Source organism: Plectropomus leopardus, chromosome 3, assembly GCF_026936395.1.
Source record: "Plectropomus leopardus strain MGB_pleo_1.0 chromosome 3, ASM2693639v1, whole genome shotgun sequence".
NCBI lineage: Eukaryota > Metazoa > Chordata > Actinopteri > Perciformes > Serranidae > Plectropomus > Plectropomus leopardus.
Genome location: NC_142178.1, coordinates 37,250,001 through 37,268,423, shown reverse-complemented (window position 1 = coordinate 37,268,423; position 18,423 = coordinate 37,250,001). Strand labels below are relative to the sequence as shown.

Genomic DNA, 18,423 nt, shown 5'->3' with positions numbered 1-18,423 from the left:
ACAGCAGGATTCCCAATAAGAAGACAGCATTACAAGCATTTTATCACGTACATTTCACATTTTGCAGTTTTTAACATGTTTTAAGATTTGTGGTAATTGATTGGATTTTAACATAACGTTAAGTGAGTTTCAGTGGGACTGTTTCAAAGAATCTGTACAGTTGAAGAGGATATTACCATATAGTTGTATCAACCAACTGATTGATTGATTGATTGAAATCTTTATTTCCAACATGTTTTTTTAGACCATAAACATACAAACTAGAAAAAGAATAGAGAATAGTGCACAAAAAAAAGAAGAAAAAAAGAAACAGAAAAATGAACACCAGCTTGCAAAAAGTACAGTGACATTTTATATAACACTTTTTTTTTTTTACACTTTTTTTAGGTCTAACAGGAACCGTTTGTTTGCTTTTAAATAGTTGTGGTGATCTTAGAGCTGCAGTTTTATAAAAGAATAATGTTGTTTAGTGTAAAGTTTGTTGAAACTGTCATTATATTCACACAGCACTAAATAAGATAAATAATCAGTGAAATAAACAGTATTCCCCTGCCTACTCTGTTTCCTTGTAGCAATCCTAATCACGTTACTGTATGTGAATAAAAATGGCCAGCCAATCCGCATCACTGGATTCAATAAAAAAAAAAAAAAAAGACACAAACCAAGCACCGCACACAATCTGGACAAACTATCATATTTTAATAATAATTATAAAAATAATAATAATAATAATCTTTATTACATGCACCAAGTGCTTCACATCAAAAGACATGGAAAACATAAAGACATAATAAAACACTGCAAATCAAAATAAAATATATTATATATATAAGATAAGAATAGATTAGATAAAAATGCATCTTCACTTGTATAAAACCCACTTGATATTACCAGTAAAAATAAGAAAAAAATAAGGATAAAAAATAGAATACACAGAATGCATAACAGAAATGAGATAATATTAATAAAAATAAAGCTAAAAATAGTGAAAAAATGCATCAAATGAAGGAAAATACAGCATTTTAAAGAGCTAAACAGTACACTAAAATATATTTCTGAAAGGTCTGAGGTGAGAAACAGACAGTAACAGAATCTGGATTCAGATTTGACTAGTGCTGCCTGATTGGACAGTGATTGACATGATTGACAGCTGTGTCAGAGACGTCTCTGATGTATTTGGTTGTTGCTGCTGTGCTGCAAATACCATGCAAAAGTGGTAGGAAGACGAGCAAGAACATGATTTTCTTTTTAGTATTATTATTTTTTTACATGCCATCTGTCCCACTTATTTCTTTCAAAGTATAGAGAGCAAATATATAACACAGTTAATTCATATGAGTTACCAAAAAGCTTTAAAGGGCAAACAAGAGACATAAGAATGAAGTATTTTGAACTGGAAAACCATGTATCTGAATTTATTTATTCTGATTTCACCTCCTTGAAGTTACAATGTGACATTTCTTGATCAGCAATTTTTAAAGCTTTTTAACATTCACAAAGTCAGACCCAAAAAATGAAAGTTCCTGTAACCGTTTGATCTGTTTAAACTATTGGACTGAAATACGCCGTAAAAAAGCTGAACATTTATGTGAAGGTAATGAATCTCAGATGTAGAACAACGATTGTTTCAGTCTAGTAAACATCAAATATGTCTTCATTAGTTTATGTGCATAAGTGTATGTGGGTGTGTTTTTTACACGTCAGATTGTGAGTGTGCATAAATGTGTGTGTGTGTGTGTGTGTGTGTTTGCCGGTAAAAGCAGCAGTCAGGTGGATGCAGTCTGTTTCTAAATCAGATCTCTGTGTGATTCACTGGGTTGATGAGTCACCACAGCAGCACGAGCACAACCAGCCTTGTCTTCCAATACACCCCCCTCACACACACACACACACACACACACACACACACACACACACACACATATTTAGTACCCTGTAACTATGGCTCTCTGCATTTCTTTCCAACTGTACATGTATATGACGCTCTGATGGCGTTTTCGTGCGTTGTGTGTAAAGCTGCTGTTCGTGTGCGGGGTTTTTCGAGAGTGTGTGCTTGTGTGAGTGTACTAAATAATGGGATAGTGCGCCGTTCTGCAGATGTGATTTGGTGACTAATGTAGAAGCTGCTGATGTCATGCATTTGCTTCTCCTCGCTGCTGAACTCCTCATTTCCTGGGCATTCATCATTTATCAGCCAATCACCTCGCATGCGCGCGCACACACACACACAAACGCGAGCATGTGTGCACTCATTATCTATACGGCCGCTCAAAGATGCAGGCAGTACAATATACAGGATATAAGCTATTGACATATTGTAACAAGTCACATTTATTTAAGGAGCGAAAGATGTGCAGAGCAAAGGAAGCAAGGGAAAGAGGGAAGAGGAATCTCGAGATGTGTGATTCAACAAAGCCGCAAACAAGAAAGTGAGTGAGAATGTGTGAAATCAAACTAGTAACAGCAGTAGTAGTAGTACTAGTAACATGTATCCATGTTGCGTAACCTCCGTCTGCCTCAGACAGCTGAGTGTAACCGGATCTTATTGATCCGAGCACCACACACACACACACACGTGGATCCTCCGACAAGCCGCAGGTTTACATGTGTAGTCGGATAGAATTTGGATCCAGTAAAAGTGCTGAAAGGAAGGATTGTTCTGGAGAAATACACTTTTATCAGCCAAAGCTGAGCTAAGAGCATCCCGTCCTCACTGCTGACTGACATCATGAATCGACATCAGCTTTTTTTGTGCTGCATTCAGACTCCTTTCACAGTATTTAAACCTTTGAATTCTCTTCAGAAACATGGAGAGAAATGGCAATGAGCAAACTGGTAAAAGGTGACGAGAAAACGGCCTGGAAAATTGTTTAAAAAGAAAGATGGAGAGAGAGAATATTAGAAAATCATTGCCAAAAAATTAAATAAAATTGGAGAGAATTGGCAGAAATTATATTTATGATAATTGGAATTATGTATTTAAAATGTGCTGCAGAATATTTAGAATTTTTTAATTTCTAGTATTTTTTTCAGGCAGTTTCCTCGTTTGTTTTTGTTTTATCTTTTTAACTATTTTTCAGGCAATTTTCTTGTAACTTTCAACAAATTTGTTGCTAATGTTTTTCTGTGAAGTTGCTCATCGCCTACTATATTTTTTGTTTGCTTTTTTGACCAATTGTTTTTATTCATTTTGGACACAACTTGCAGATCAACTAATAACTGTTGTCGATATCACAACACATAAATATCAGGGCAATAAAAAAAGGTCAAATAAAAAAAACAGCACAACGACATAATAACAAACGAAATCCATATATGACATTCTCTTAACAAATAATATAAATACATAATAAATGTATGCATCATGTGATACAGCCCTACTATTATGACAAAGACAGTAACATCATCAACAACATGAAAAGCTGGTATGGACACAAACCTGAGGCCTTCAAGGAAAATGTTCTGTGCCCATCCACAATCCTAAATTTCCCTCTCTCATTTTGCACTGAGTGTTGGCACTGGATGCAAGTTCTCTGTACAGCACTTCTACTTTTGAATCTGAAACCCTTGTCGCAAATTGTGGGTTTCTCTCAGATTTAAGATTTTTATGCAACACCTCTGCCCTCCGAGCGTGCATCATCTGCAGAGTTGACGTGAAACGTGCGAGCATGTGTTAAGTGCACCTTTGTGTGTGTGCGCGTGTGTGCGTTTAGCAAGTGGCAGGGGAGGTGGGGATGTTTAGAGATTTATGGTTAAGGTGAACATTGTGTGTGTGTGTGTGTGTGTGTGTGTGTGTGTGTGTGTGTGTGTGTGTGTGTGTTAGAGAGAAGACAGAATAGTCGGTCATCAGTTCTCTTGACAGTTTTACGGCTGCTGAGCTAGCAGGACGCTGTGGGATGTTAGTTAGCCCACCTCTTCACACATCAGACCTGTGTGTGTGTGTGTGTGTGTGTGTGTGTGTGTGTGTGTGTGTGTGTGTGTGTGTGTGTGTGTGTGCACATGAGTACTGTATGTACCTGTGTGTGTGTATTTTGCTGTGTTGGATGCTGATTCCTCTAACTGCAGCTCCACTGACAGTAGCCCACAGTCTTCACATATGAGGATATAATGTGGATTTTGCCAACCTGCTAAAATCTCACTGAGCAGAGAAAAACAATCATTTTTTTAATGTCAGTGTCACAAAAAAAGATGAGCAAGTGCTTATTTCAGTAGTTAAACATATTGGGTGACTGGTTACAGAAAAGACACCTGCAGGAGCCTCCATAAACCAGAATGCAACAAAGCCAGAATAAGCTCAGACCCGACAGCTAAATGCCAACAATAAGGACTCATACACGACATCATGTGTCAGTCTGTTTTTTATAACATTGTAATTCCTCTGTGAAACTCTGCTCAGCAGCAACTAAGCCATAATGTACCACCATGCTACATTTGCATGTTCGCTAACATATAGGACCTGCAGAACAGGACTCGCTACATCCGTGTAATGTTGTAACATATCAACAACACTGAAGGGGGTTACAGCTGAATACTGAGCTGCTCATTTACTGTGGCGTAGTAATCATTTTTAATATGATTAGAAAAATTCATACCGCGATAAACTCAATATTTCTATTTCTTGACATAACGTCTTCAACGACACCGCGTCATACCGTTCTGCACGGCAACAACGAGCACGGCTGAAAGCGAAATTGCTACCAGTCAGGAGCAACTTAAGTTTGATGGAATCAGAGTCGGGCATCCTGAAAACAGCTCTGGACTTTTCAGACTCTTTTTGCAACTCAGAGTAAACCGTCAGCGGCTCAGAGCGGCGCAGCGGCAGCAGCACATCATCTTTCTCTCCGTCTCCTCTATCGCCGCGCAAACGCAGAACGCGGTGTCATCTGGTAATTTTGTTATGAACGTCTGTAAAGCTGTGTGGTGCTTGTGGCTCGACAAAAAACTGTGTGTTGAGGGGGACAATGCACTTGGTATTTTGATGCTGGAACCAACAGTTTAGCTGGTGGCTCACTGAGCATGCTCCAGGCTCTCTCTGCTCACACACACACACACACACACACACACACACACACAAACACACACAAACACACACAAACACGCACACAGGCATATGCAGACACATACTGCAGCTGCTTCAGCAGAACTAAAATAGAGATGTGCATGTAGCTGTGTGTGTGTGTGTGTGTGTGTGTGTGTGTGTGTGTGTGTGTGTGTGTGTGTGTCTGAGCCGCTCCTTGTCTGCTGACAGTAACCTACTTTTATGGAGCCCACTCACTCAGAATGATAAAAATACTGCAATTCTCCCTCGTCTTCCTCCTTCTCTCCGTCTGTCTTTACCTCCATCTCCACCTCCCCTTATCCTCCCCTCCTCTTCCCTTTATCTCTCCCTCCATCTCTTCCTCTTTATATCTCCATTTCTCCCTTTGGATCTTCCTGCATCTCTCCATCATCTGCATTCCCTTTTGTTTTCCATTACTCCCTTCATACTCCCACCATTTTCATTACTCTCCCTCTTTGCTTCCCTCATTTCTTCCCTCTGTATATCCCTTGTTACCGTCATCTTCTCCCATTTTCATTTCATAATTTACCCTTTATTACTGTCTTTCCTTTCTTTATTTCATCCACTTTCTCACCTTTAGCTCACACTCTCTCTCTTTCTCCCTTTCATTTTCACTCTGTCCGCTCTCTTGATTTTCTTTTCTCCCATACTCCTTCACCTCTTTTCCTCCTCCTTCCCTGCTTTCTTTCCTCCGGTCCCCCTTATCCCCCCTCCCTTAACCCCTTGAAAACTTGGAAAATTGGCTTAGTTTCTTTCAAAAACATGGAAGGAAGGCAGTGAGCAACTTAAGAAGTAATGACCCAGAAAAAAGCAAGAAAAGAGTAAAAAAAAAAAAAAAAGAAAAGAAAAAAGAAAAACTGCATAAAAATGATAATAATTCTGTAAAATATTTAAAAATATATAATAAATAAATAAATAAAACTGATATATACTGATATATTTTTTTAAAGAAGTAATTTTCTAAATGTACTTCTTGCAATTTGTGGGACATTTCTTGCTAAGTTGCTCATGTTTCCAATGTATTTAAAAAAGAAATCTAACCAGTTTGCTGTTTTACATGTTAAAGGAATTTGAAGGCAGCACATGAAAAGTGATGTTAATCCAAGGTTCAATGGGTTAATTCTTCACCCATATCTTTTTCTTTTATTTAGTTCCCTCCTCTTCTTATTTCCACATTTTTCCTTTTTTATTTGTCTTCCAACAACTCTTTTTTATTCTCTTTACTTTTCTGGTTTTTATTCTTTTCAAGTGAGCAGCTGCTGATGCTGCAGCCGGCGGCTGAGTTTAGATGGTGTGATGGAGGGAGTAAGGGAGAAGGAAGGGAACAAAGGAGTGACAGGGAGGACGCAGGGACAGGAGAAGAATGTCCTCCAGCATATATGGTCCAGATTAAGAGGAAAAGAAAGAGACCTAAATTCAGGATAGCATGAGAAAAAGATGTGGAGAGATGTGATGCCTTTGGCTGGATAAGAGGAAAAGGGTCAGAAGAAAAGACATCTTATGATGAAAGATGGATTTTGGGGTATTTTGAAAATAAAGACATTTTGTTTTATTCAACATTTTAAATAATGACAAAAATGATGGCAAAATGTTCTTGTTAATTTAAAATAGAAACCTCAGTGGTTTATTGCTGGAACTCTACGACCAATGGTAATCAGTAAGTTTTGTGTTCTTGGCTATTTTTGTTGCATTTTGTTGGCTTTTTAACCCTTTGAAACCTGAGCTAATTGGCATGATTTCTTCAAAAAATATAGGGGGGGGGGCAATGAGCAACTTAAGAAGAAATGACATAAACATTTGCTAGAAATTAGTAAAAAGAAAGTTAGCACAAAAAATACGAAACTATTAAAAACTATTTTAAAAAGTTAATAAAACCATTAATAAATAAAAACTAAAAAAACTACTAAACTATATTTATAATAATTATTAATATAGTTTTCAGGAAAACATTTCCTACTTTTTCAAAATTATTTTTTTTAATCAACTAATTTCTTGCAAAGTGCTCATTGCCTTTTTTTTTTTTTAAAGAATTTAAACCAAATTTGCTCAGGGATCAAATGTTTCTATATTTGTGAAAGTCGTCAAAAATGCAGCACAAGAAAATAAATCTTTATCCAGGTGTCAAAGGCTTTAAGCTTTGTCATAAGTTTAGGAGAAATGCTTAAATGCCCTGAAGCCATATTTTGGGGTAACAGAACAACAAAATCCAAAAGTATGATTTCAGTGTGACAATTTTTAGAGAAATAAAACTTAAAATGTCAAAACAAGGGGCTGGACTTTTTGTCCTCTGCAGCCGGTGAATATACCAGCCACCGCATTTAATAATTCAGAGGACGACTAGATTGTTGAAATAGAACAGGACTCCAGATGATGGCTGACCTACAAAAGAAGCTGCTTACCTGCCAGAGTTAAACTCAGCATGGCGATGGCGGCTGGGGGAACTTTCATCTGTTAAAAGGAGAGATTATATTTGTTTTTTTAATCTCTAACAGGCCCATCCTGTGTTGATCTTAACCAGTCCTGAGTGTACGCTGTAACTTCTTGTCTTGTTAAACTTTTTTTTATTTCTGTATTTTCTTATTTTTCATTTGTGTTTTGCTTTAACTGATACGTTTGTTTTCGTATATTTTTTTTGTTTTGCAGTATGCTATACATATTTCTTTGCTGCACAAATGACCCAATTCCCATGGCGATAATTAAAATCCGATCTTCTCTAATCTAATCTAATCATATATAATCTCATTTCTGGCCTCATCCTTGCAGACATTGAATTAAACTAAAATAAAATAAACAGAGGAGAGAACTGGGATGACTTCACCAACTCTGTTGCTTTAAGATGAAATTTCAGTGAATGCTGTTATGGCATTTTGTAGATGTCCAAGAGGTACATATGCAAAATGCTTTGCAAATTTGGAAAATAAAGCAGGAAACACAAATGCAAGAGCCAAAGCATTAAATTAGCGACCAACTCAAATCGTTTTAGCTGTATTTGAAACTGCTGAAAACAAAACATTTATTTGGTAGTATGTTAGGCCGGGCTGAAAACTGAAGTGAGAAAAGAAAACAAAGACAAAAAAAACCAAAATTGTTCTATAACTATTTTACTTTAGCCATAAAGCTCTTCAGCAGAAACATTTCCTGATGGTTTATGCTGTTGGTCACTGGTGCACAGTCAAATATGGCTTGATCTTTTAACATTGAAATGTGTTGTTAACGTTCTAACAGGCTAACAAGATGGTCTTCCGGTTTCCCTTTATAAATGGGGATTGCAGACAACAGCCGTCTGTATGGAGTTATTTCCTCTCACACAGGCACAGACAGACACTTCTCATTCCTAAGTCATCAATTAGTGCTGTTTTTTAGGGTATTTGGTGTAAGACGCATGATACGCCTCTGGACGTAGTCGGCTGACAGCGCCTGCAGCAGACATGATATACCGACAGTCAGTCAGTTTAGAAAGCGGCTGGACAGAATCTGTTGTGTCCACCTGATTCAGGTTGAAACGCTGCCGGTAAAGATGTAATATATGGAGCCAAAACGTCCCTGTAAGGCGATGGATGGATCCAACAAACACTGGACTTTCATGCGGAAGTCTTGTTTTCATTTCCTATCCGAATGTGTTTTTTTTCTCCTACACGTAACCGTGTGCCTCTTGACGTCCAGGTGTTGGATGTAATCCCACCATGTGTTTGTGTTGACATCATGGGTGGCATCCCAGACCGTCTACAGCAGACGCAGAAGGATACTCAGAACGTAATATGTAGACACAGAAGTTCACTTTAAATTGGCAACATGTGACAACTTGAGATGAAAACGTGTCGGCACAGAGCATATGTATATAATTGTACTCTTTGTGGTGTGTTCATGTGCAAATTTTTTGGCCAGGACCAAGGCGACTTGAGGCTCGCCAGCAGTGAGCTTCAACGCCGCTGCTTCTTTAATGTCGGTTTGTGTGAGTCTTAACGTCACAATCTATGGTCAATAACCACTGACGCACCCTTTCATTGTGGCTTCTGCATTTGTGTTTTCTGATAAGGTCCTTGTTTCTTTTGAATTTGTGAAGTGTTTTACATATGCAGTCTGTCGAAACATCCGGCCTCTGTGACTTTGTCATTTTAAAACGGGCCGTTTGAACCAGGACCTCAGCTGAAGCCGCGATCTGAGCTGGTTCAGCAGTACAGCTGTCACACCCCAGAGATGAGACTCTTTCCTCGAGTTGCATCATGGAAGATGCTGCAAGTGTTTGTATGTGTGTGAATAATTTGTTTGTGTACTTATGCATGCATGCATGTGTGTGTGTGTGTGTGTGTGTGTGTGTGTGTGTGTGTGACTTTATTGGTGTGTCAGGAGGCATGTGTTTGTGTGCGGTTTCCATTCAAGTTTGAAAATGGTGGATAGAGTGGCTCAGTTCAGCCCAAAGAAGAGAGTGATGGACGGCTGTGTGTGTGAGTGTGTGTGTGTGTTTGTGTGTGTGTGTGTGTGTGTGTGTGTGTGTGTGTGTGTGTGTGTGTGTGTGTGTGTGTATTTGCAATACAGGGAAAGAGAGAATCTATGCAGTTCTCATTACCAGCCTGCAAAATGGCACAGCAGATATTCGGCAAAAAAACAAGCTTCTTCCACAAATCAGAAAGAGCTGGGGTCAGGGGAAAGAGAGACAGAGAGAGAGCGAGTGAGAGAGACGCACCCTTTTATCTTTCACATGTCTATATATAGCGGTTCATGGAGGAGAAGAGTGGAGCGGGATAGGAGGGAGGAAGGGAGGTGGAGGTAGAGGAGGAGGAGAGGATGGAGAAAAGGCAAGATGGCTGAATAAGAATAGCAATAAGAACGGAATATGTAGAGCGACTTCTGGTGATTCTAGGGTCTGAAAGAAAGAAAAAAAGGAGGCTTTCTGCAGCCAAACTGAGGACCAGAGGGAGAGGGAGGAGACAGATTGAGGGATAAACAAGAGAGGGGGGCAGAAGTAAGGTGACAGAGGAAGGCGAGAAGGAAACTTTAAGCATGTGGGGAAAAGTAGGTTGTTGCCACAGCTGCAGAAGCTGCAGGATACAGCACGAAAATGAAAAACTGAAATGAAATAAACGAAGCTCAGTTGAGGCAGAAGTCGTGCTTGTGTCGGCTGATTGGCTGATCAGCAATCATCGGCTCATTCACAGCTGTGAGCGAGTAACTTTCAATAATGCAGATGTGCAGCGCGGACATTATAACCGGACACTTACCGCTGTTTACTCTGCTGATTACGCTCATGCAGATGCTGTTTGCTACCACAGCTCGTCCACCGGCTCGTCCCAGCCTCGTCCTCCTGTCTCATCTCAGATTGTTGATTTAACTAAGATTTATATTCATGTGTGTTTATTGAGGAGGATTAGCTCTCTCAGCAGAATCCTCGCCACTGCTCACATTCTTCCCTCAAACAGCAGGTCTAAGTGTACAAGCATTTCCTGTAAAAGGGCGATTTCTTACAATATTTTTAAAGTTATAAGGATTCATGAGAAAAAAAAAAGGTAAAAAAAAAAAAAATTCAAAAAAGGTGTTGACAAAGAAAAAAGTGGGATATTTTCCCAATGATTTTAATAGTATTTTTCTTTGAGCCAGCATCTAATAATCATCAGAGGTTCAATATATATATTTGTATATACATCCCCCTGGCTTGCAGTAATTCACATTTAACAAAAGCAGCCCAATCACCAGAGTAAAATGTAAGTAAGTAAGGGCATATTAGCATTTCTAAAGTGATATATGATGGGTTTCCATTAACCCTAATTGAATTTGCAAATACAACATACGCCAAAACAAACAAAAATGCCTAAATATGCCAATAAAACTTCCATTTCTTGCAAAAAAGTTTTTATGCTTGCATGAGGTGGTATAAAAAGCCATATTTCTGAAAAAAAATTGCAACGGAAACACTTTTTTCGCTTCTATATGATGCAGGAGGTGCTATAAGATGTGTTATTGCATCACATAACCCCTCAAAAGTTGAACGGATCATCTGGAAGTTTTGAATCCACAGTTCCTTTGTGAAATCGTGGACTATCAGCTCCCAGAAATCCCTCATATCCCATCACTGGGACCTCATATGGCCATAACACGCCTATGTCGCCTTTGATTGGAAATAATGACGGCTAGTGCGGTGGCTGCAATCGAAATAAACCTGCTGATGTTTTAAACATTCATGACAATGTTTCTATCAATGTTATCGTCAGAGGAGACGTTGCATAACATCACTCACTCAGTGGAAATGTAGTCATCACGTAATTGTCTTTTATCGACATTTCGAAAATATCGCTTAAGTTTTGCGCAAATCTGTAATGCAAAACCACCTAACGAGAATGTCTAAATATTTTGTGAAAGCACCAATGTTGATATTGAGGTATCTGGTCAAAAGTATTCTGATACTTTATTTTTCTGCATATCGCCCAGCACAACCTGTACCTGCTTCCTGCTGTTTCTCAGCTCTGCATGTTTGTGAGGGAGGACAGAGGGAGGGAGGGAGGGAGGGAGGGAGAGCGAGTGCTTGCGTCACTCCCATAAAGGATCTGACTCTTGCTGAGTCGAGTGCTACACAGTTTCATTTATTTGATAAAGCTTCATTTGGTGTGATTTAAAATCTCCCCCTCATCAGGCTCAGCTCCCCTAAAGCACAGCCTCAGCGCCACGCCAAAATGCCTCATCAGCTGAAAACACACACACAAACACACTAGGGCGAACACACACACACACACAGCCTCCGTACACACACACACAGACAAGCAAAGTGGTACACGAGGACATTTTTCACAGGATGACTTAGACGGAGGCATATTTAAAGAGGTGTGGGTGGTTTTGTGGAGGTTTGGGCTTGTAGTGTGTTGACAGAGGATGAACTTTTAACAGGTAGATAGTTTATAGACTTTGTGGAGGAAATTCTTCAACACTGTAAGGGTGCAGGAGCACTTTGTTATGGTGTGAAGATAGTGTGTGTGTGTGTGTGTGTGTGTGTGTGTGTGTGTGTGTGTGTGTGTGTGTGTGTGTGTGTGTGTGTGTGTGTGTGTGTGTGCTGATGTCACCCCTCTCTCCTGCCGAACGAGCCCTCTGTGCCCACTGTTTGCAAAGACTGCAGTACTGTAAAGATAATTAATACGTATCTTGAAAATGTAAAGCAGTCAGAATAAAAATAATAATATTGTGGACATTAGGTGGACAAAGGTTGTTTTAACCACAGACTTTATTTTAGGCATCTAACCAAAAACCTTTTAAAGAACACGTTGACTTCAAGATTTAAGAACTGGGGGCGCTAAATGCTAACTTATTTCTGCATTTTAGGACTCAACCCTGCAGCACAGTATTAGTCTGAAAGTACCAAGGACACTTTGACAAAGAGTTCAGGCATGAAGGAAACAGTCTGTGACTCAATCAGGACATGTCAGAAGGGCCCCGGGGCCAAACTGGACTCCAGGGGACGTTTCAGGTCAGACCTTGCTGATCCCAAATCCCTGATAACACAGACTGAGTGTGTTTGACAGTTTTTTAGTTTTACAAGAAAAGAGCTTTAATGCTTAAAGAGTCAGTTCACCGTAATCGCTCCGTATCTGCTCACTTACTCCTCGCGGTTTGCAGCCATTTTGATATCTCGTCTGAAAAATGGAGCACGAGCATAAATACCAGTCATCCCTCTCGCTGTAATAAGTTAATACACTTGCTGGCAGAATCACAGTGTGTGTGTGTGTGTGTGTGTGTGTGTGTGCGTGTGCAATAATAGGCAACGGAGCAACAAAATATTGCTGATGTGGATATTCCCTTTCTCCCTGTGTGTGTGTGCGCCGAAGCATTACCTATGCGTATCAATGCATTAGTGTAATAATGTCTGCATATGTGTGTGTGTGTGTGTGTGTGTGTGATGCATGTGTTCATTCGGCCTGCATACACATGCTTTTGTTTGTGTGTGTGTGTGTTTGATTGTTTGCTTTGAGTGGCCGCCTGCAGTGGAAAGAAGAGATAAAGAGTGAAAGGAGGAGGAGAGACCGGTGTGTGTGTGTGTGTGCGTGCGTGTGTGCGTGCGTGCGTGCGTGCGTGCATGTCTGTGAGGTCATTGTATTTGGCAGGACAGGGCTTGTTTGTGGCCATCAGAAAGCCATTTTAATTAACGAGAGAGGAACTCAGTCACACACACACGCACACATTTTTTGCGGTGCTCACCAATAATACTGTTGCCAAAAATTTCTGCTCTTTAATTGCTTCCGATTTCTTTCTCACTCAAAAAGTATGAACAGGGTGAAGCAGGAGACAGAAGGAGAGAAAGTGAGGAGAAAAGAGAGTGAGCGATCAAATTTGGAAAACAGGAGGCCAGCGAGGAACAGAGGGAGGACGAGAAGTGCAGGGAGAAGGACGGAGGTGACTTAGATTTGGAGGAGGAGAGGGATGAGGCAGTGAGTAAGAGAAAGAGGGAGGCGTGTAAAAAAAACAGAAAAATTATGAGAGAAAAAGTGTGATAGAAAGAAAACAAAATCAATACAGACAAGAAGAATAAGAAGACAAAACAGACAAAAAACAAACATAGAAAGATGACAAAACAGATAGAGAGAGGGAGACTGCAGGGAGGAGAAGAACTGGAAGGAAACAAGAGAGAGGGACACACACACACACACACACACACACACACACACACACACACACACACACACACACACACACACACACACACACACACAGAGGGAGTGTTACCTCCTGCTCTCAGCAGGTTGTTAGGCCAGCAGAGTGTGTGTCTGCTGAATAATAGATGGTGTAGCAGGGTAGCATGTAGTCTGAAGACACACACACACACACACACACACACACACACACACACACACACACACACACACACACATGCAAACACACAGAATCTGTGGGCTGCATAATATTTCTGTACATTGATTTGCAACAAAATCCATGCAGTTGTTCATACTTTGGTTACTTACAGTGATTTGAGTGAAAAACAAACATAGGCAGGAGTGTAATGTGATATAAATAAAATCAAAATATTTCCACTCTTGCATATACAGTAACACACCGTATGTCCTGCACAAAGAAACACACACTCTTCACAATGGGTCTGCCCGCAGCATGTTAGCAAAGTGCCAGCTGTGCAATTCATGTCAGATAAAACTATAAAGAAAATAGAAAATATATTTTCAATGTTGAAACCTGGAGGGACATAACTTTTCTTTCTGAGCTGCATTCAGATGACTTCCACAAGTATTTAAACCTTTGATCTTTGGCAAATTGGTGCGATTTCTTGAAAAAACATTGGGAAAATGGTAATAAGCAACTTGGTAAGAAATGTTCCACAAACTGCAAGAAATTAGTACATTTAGAAAATTATTTTTCAAAAAGCAATGAAAAAATGTCTTGGGAAAAAAACTTTAAATTATCATAATAACATATTTAAAATGATGTTGCAGAATTATTATTTTTAAAGCACTTTTCCAAGCCTTTTTACCTTGTTGGTTTTTTTTGCTATTTTTTTTTGTATTTTGTTTGATTTCACCGTCAAAACCAGAATCCATTTTGCTCCTAAAAATGACATTTGGGTGCGTTCCCCGCTCTTTCCAGCGCTGCACCCTCCACCAGGCGGTGTGTGCGTGGTGTCTGCCAGTCAGCATCTGCAGTGTAGTTCAGCATCGTCTTGTTAGTGTGTACTCCTCCGACCGACCTGTCTCATCCTCTCACATCAACCCGCAGCCTCTTCTCGCTCACACACACACACACACACACACAGAGGCCGTCCTCCCGGCCATAGTGTCAATGTCAACGTTGCATCTGGTAAACACGACAATAGACACGTACACCCACCACACACACACACACACACACACCCCCACACACACACACACAGGCTAACAGGATAATGACTGGCCAATTAGGCACAGGCTTGATCTGTCTGGATGTATCCAGTCATCTTAGCCCCTCCAGCGGCCATTACTTAGGCATGGACACACACACATAGGCACACACACACACACACACACACACACACACACACACACACACACCGTAACACAACACAACACAATACAACACAACACAACACAACACAACACAACACAACACATACAAACACTTGACTGGATGGAGCGCTGTGAAAAGCTGGCTGCTCCACCAGGCGACCTCTGTGAGTCAGCCCGTGTGTGTGTGTGTGTGTGTGTGTGTGTGTGTGTGTGTGTGTGTGTGTGTGTGTAGGAATTTTATACTCACGTCCCGCTTTGATAAAAAGTCCGTTTTCAGTTTAAATTGAATAATGTCAGTCGTTGCTGCACTTCTGCTGCGTTTGATTTTCAGGAGAAGATTGTGACGTGGAGCGTTCACCGATCGTTCTTAAAGCTTTTTCTTTCCTCTGGTCTCTTAACAAAGTGTGTGTCTAAGACATGTTATATTAACCCTTTGAAACTGGAGCACATTGGTTTGATTTCTAGCAATTATGTGGGGAGAAGGTAGTAAGCAACGTAGTAAGAGATAGGCCTAAAATTGTTAAGAATTAGCTAAAAGTCCAAGAAAATCCCCTGAAAATAAGCAACAACAAAAAAAGAAAGTAAAAATAAAAGCATAAAAGAAAATTTAAAAAATGCTGAAAATAAAAAAATGAATTCACATTTTAGTATATTTTTTTCTGTAACATAATTTAAAATAAATAGTTATAATAATTATATTATTTTATAATTTATATATATATATATGTTTTTTACTTTTTAAAGCAAATTATCAGGTCATTTTTTGTCACCCTTTACCAATTTCTTGCAGTTTGTGGGACATTTCTTGCCAAGTTGCACTTTGCCTTTTCCCCACATTTTCAGATGAAATCAAACCAGTTTTCTCCTGTTTCAAAAGGTTCAATATCTTGTAAAAGACATTTGAACGCAGCACAAGACAACTGATGTCGTTCCAGGTTTCAGAAAATAAGCAAAAAGAAAAGAAAATATAAAAACAAACAAGAAAATTACCCCAAAAAGTGTTGAAAAATTAAACAAAATATACAAACACATTATATACATATATATATATATATATATATATATATATATATATATATATATATATTTTTTTTTTAAATTATTGTTTTAATTTTTTTCCAACATAATTTCAAATAAGTAATTATAATACATAGTTTTCTGGACATTTTTTCCTCCTTGTTTTGCCAATTTTCTGCAATTTATTGGACATTTCTTGCCAAGTTGCTGATTAACTTTTACTCCACATTTTCAAGTGAAATTAAAAAAAAAAATGTCAGGTTTCAAAGGGTTAAATAGGTTGTCAGAGATATCCAGGCTTTAAAGGGTTGAGGAACTTCAGGTGAATTAATAGTCACAGTGACATGAGTACAGGGACGATTAGGCTTTAGATACAGTGTAAAATTAGCTTCTGTAAAGTTCAAGTGGAGTTAAGTGTGTTTACAAAAACCTTTAAACAAACAGATGAGTCACGTCGCTCTTTGCAGGAAAACCACGAAGCAAAAACACATAAAACAAAAATAATTACACCAACAAATCATCTCAGTATGTCCTGTTTTCTATCTTTTATGTGTCTTTTAAAATGAATGTTGTCATTGAGCTCTCTGTATCTAGATTCATTGTTGTCTTTTGAACTTTAACTTTCAGAGAATCAAAAGGACTTTTGGGGTCTAAGAGAAGGCCGGACAGATTATTGAATGCAGTTTTGAAAATGTCATAACTCACAGATCAAGAAGGAGTTATTTTTCACTGCAGTTTTACCTCTGTTGGACAGTTTGGGATGAGAGAGCATGAGAGTGTGAGAAGAGAGAGAGCACGAGAGAGGAAATGTCACAGAGGTCGCAGACAGACAGACTGCTGTCATCGGGACGTCCTGCGTTTTAAACAGAAGCTGATCAGCGGTGGCCTGATGTCTGCAGTGTGAATGATTGCAGTGTGCAGGTAATGTGTACGAGGTGCGTGTGTGTGTGTGTGTGTGTGTGTGTGTGTGTGTGTGTGTGTGTGTGTGTGTGTGTGTGTGTGTGTGTGTGTGTGTGTGTGTGTGTGTGTGTGTGTGTGTGTGTGTGTGTGTGCATGTGTGCAACTTGTTTGCCTTAACTCCAGCTGCACTCCGTTTGAATGGATGATCCTCACCACCATCATTGCAAACTGCATCGTCCTGGCTCTGGAACAGCATCTTCCGGATGGAGACAAGACGCCTCTGTCTGAACGACTGGTAACACACACACACACACACACACACACACACACACACACACAAATAGATCAGTACGAACATTCACATATAGGCAGTGTGTGTACGGATAGAAAAACACACAATGGTTTGCAAACATAAAGGTTCAAGCGACTTACAGCAGACACACACACAGACCTGTCATGATATTTACATTATTGACTTATCGTACAATATGTGGTTATTTTGCTGACTCTGATGTTGCCTGTTTTGTTGGTTAATAAAAATGTCACCAACATTAAACATTAAAGCCTCTGGAAACCTGAGCTGTATCTACAATAATCTGAGTGAAAATTAATGTTCCCAACTATTAGAAAACTGAGTTTTCTAATAGTTTTTGTGGGCGTGGCAGATCAGGTTTTGATTGACACCTCCTTGGATCCCGCCTTTGTCAGCAGTCTTGTCTCCATGACGACAGCCACGGAGCAAAGCAGAGTCGGCGTGGTGCAGCTCTATCTGCTCCAGCCCTCTGACTCTGGCTGCGTTCCTAAATCCGATCTGACGCTCTGCACTAACATGAGAGAGCTGCAGCTATTTCGAAGTTGGATTTAGGCTAATGTCTTTTGGTGCTTTTTATTATGTAGGTTATTCCAACTATTTAGCCAAATTTTGCATTAATGAAAGTGAGTAACACTGGTCAGCTACTGTAAAGGTACTATAACTTCATAAATACTCTCTTGTACATAACAGGTGTTAATATTTTTTTTTAATTGTAGGTAGAGGAAAGTGGGCATAATTGTATAATAACTTGTCATTTGTCTATTTCTCTAAAATGAAATAAAACACCAAAAAAAGGTTAATTTTTTTTTCATATAGTTCAATTCCAGTGTCTGAATATTCATAAGAATTTAAATTGCTCTTTGAATGGGTGTGCCTGCATTTTTATGCTAATATATTTTCAGTATATCAGTGGTCTCAAAATAACAATATTATTGTTTATTACAGTTATTTTTCGGAAAGTAGTTATCACGACAGCGCTCACACGAGCACAAATAAACAGTGTACAATAAAACAAATGCACTCTGACAGTGGTTAACATTTATCATCCCAAACAGCTCATTTTGTATCATAATCTATCAAACCCAAAGTCTTATCTTCCAATCAGTGAATATTTATTACAAATTTCCCAATAAACAAACTCTGTGAACAGAAATCGACCAACCATC

At 39.2% G+C, this 18,423-nt stretch overlaps 1 protein-coding gene across 12 annotated transcripts in view; it reads left to right on the top strand.

Moving 5' to 3' along the window:
• The window catches only part of LOC121942442 (calcium voltage-gated channel subunit alpha1 Ab), a 180,269-nt gene that overhangs the window by 28,369 nt on the left and 133,477 nt on the right, over positions 1-18,423 (top strand). For all 12 annotated transcript variants that reach the window (XM_088074917.1, XM_088074934.1, XM_088074933.1 and 9 more), the window contains exon 2: positions 17,134-17,239. In XM_088074917.1, the coding sequence (XP_087931043.1) occupies positions 17,134-17,239 (106 nt within the window). The remainder of the gene's footprint in view (positions 1-17,133; positions 17,240-18,423) is intronic.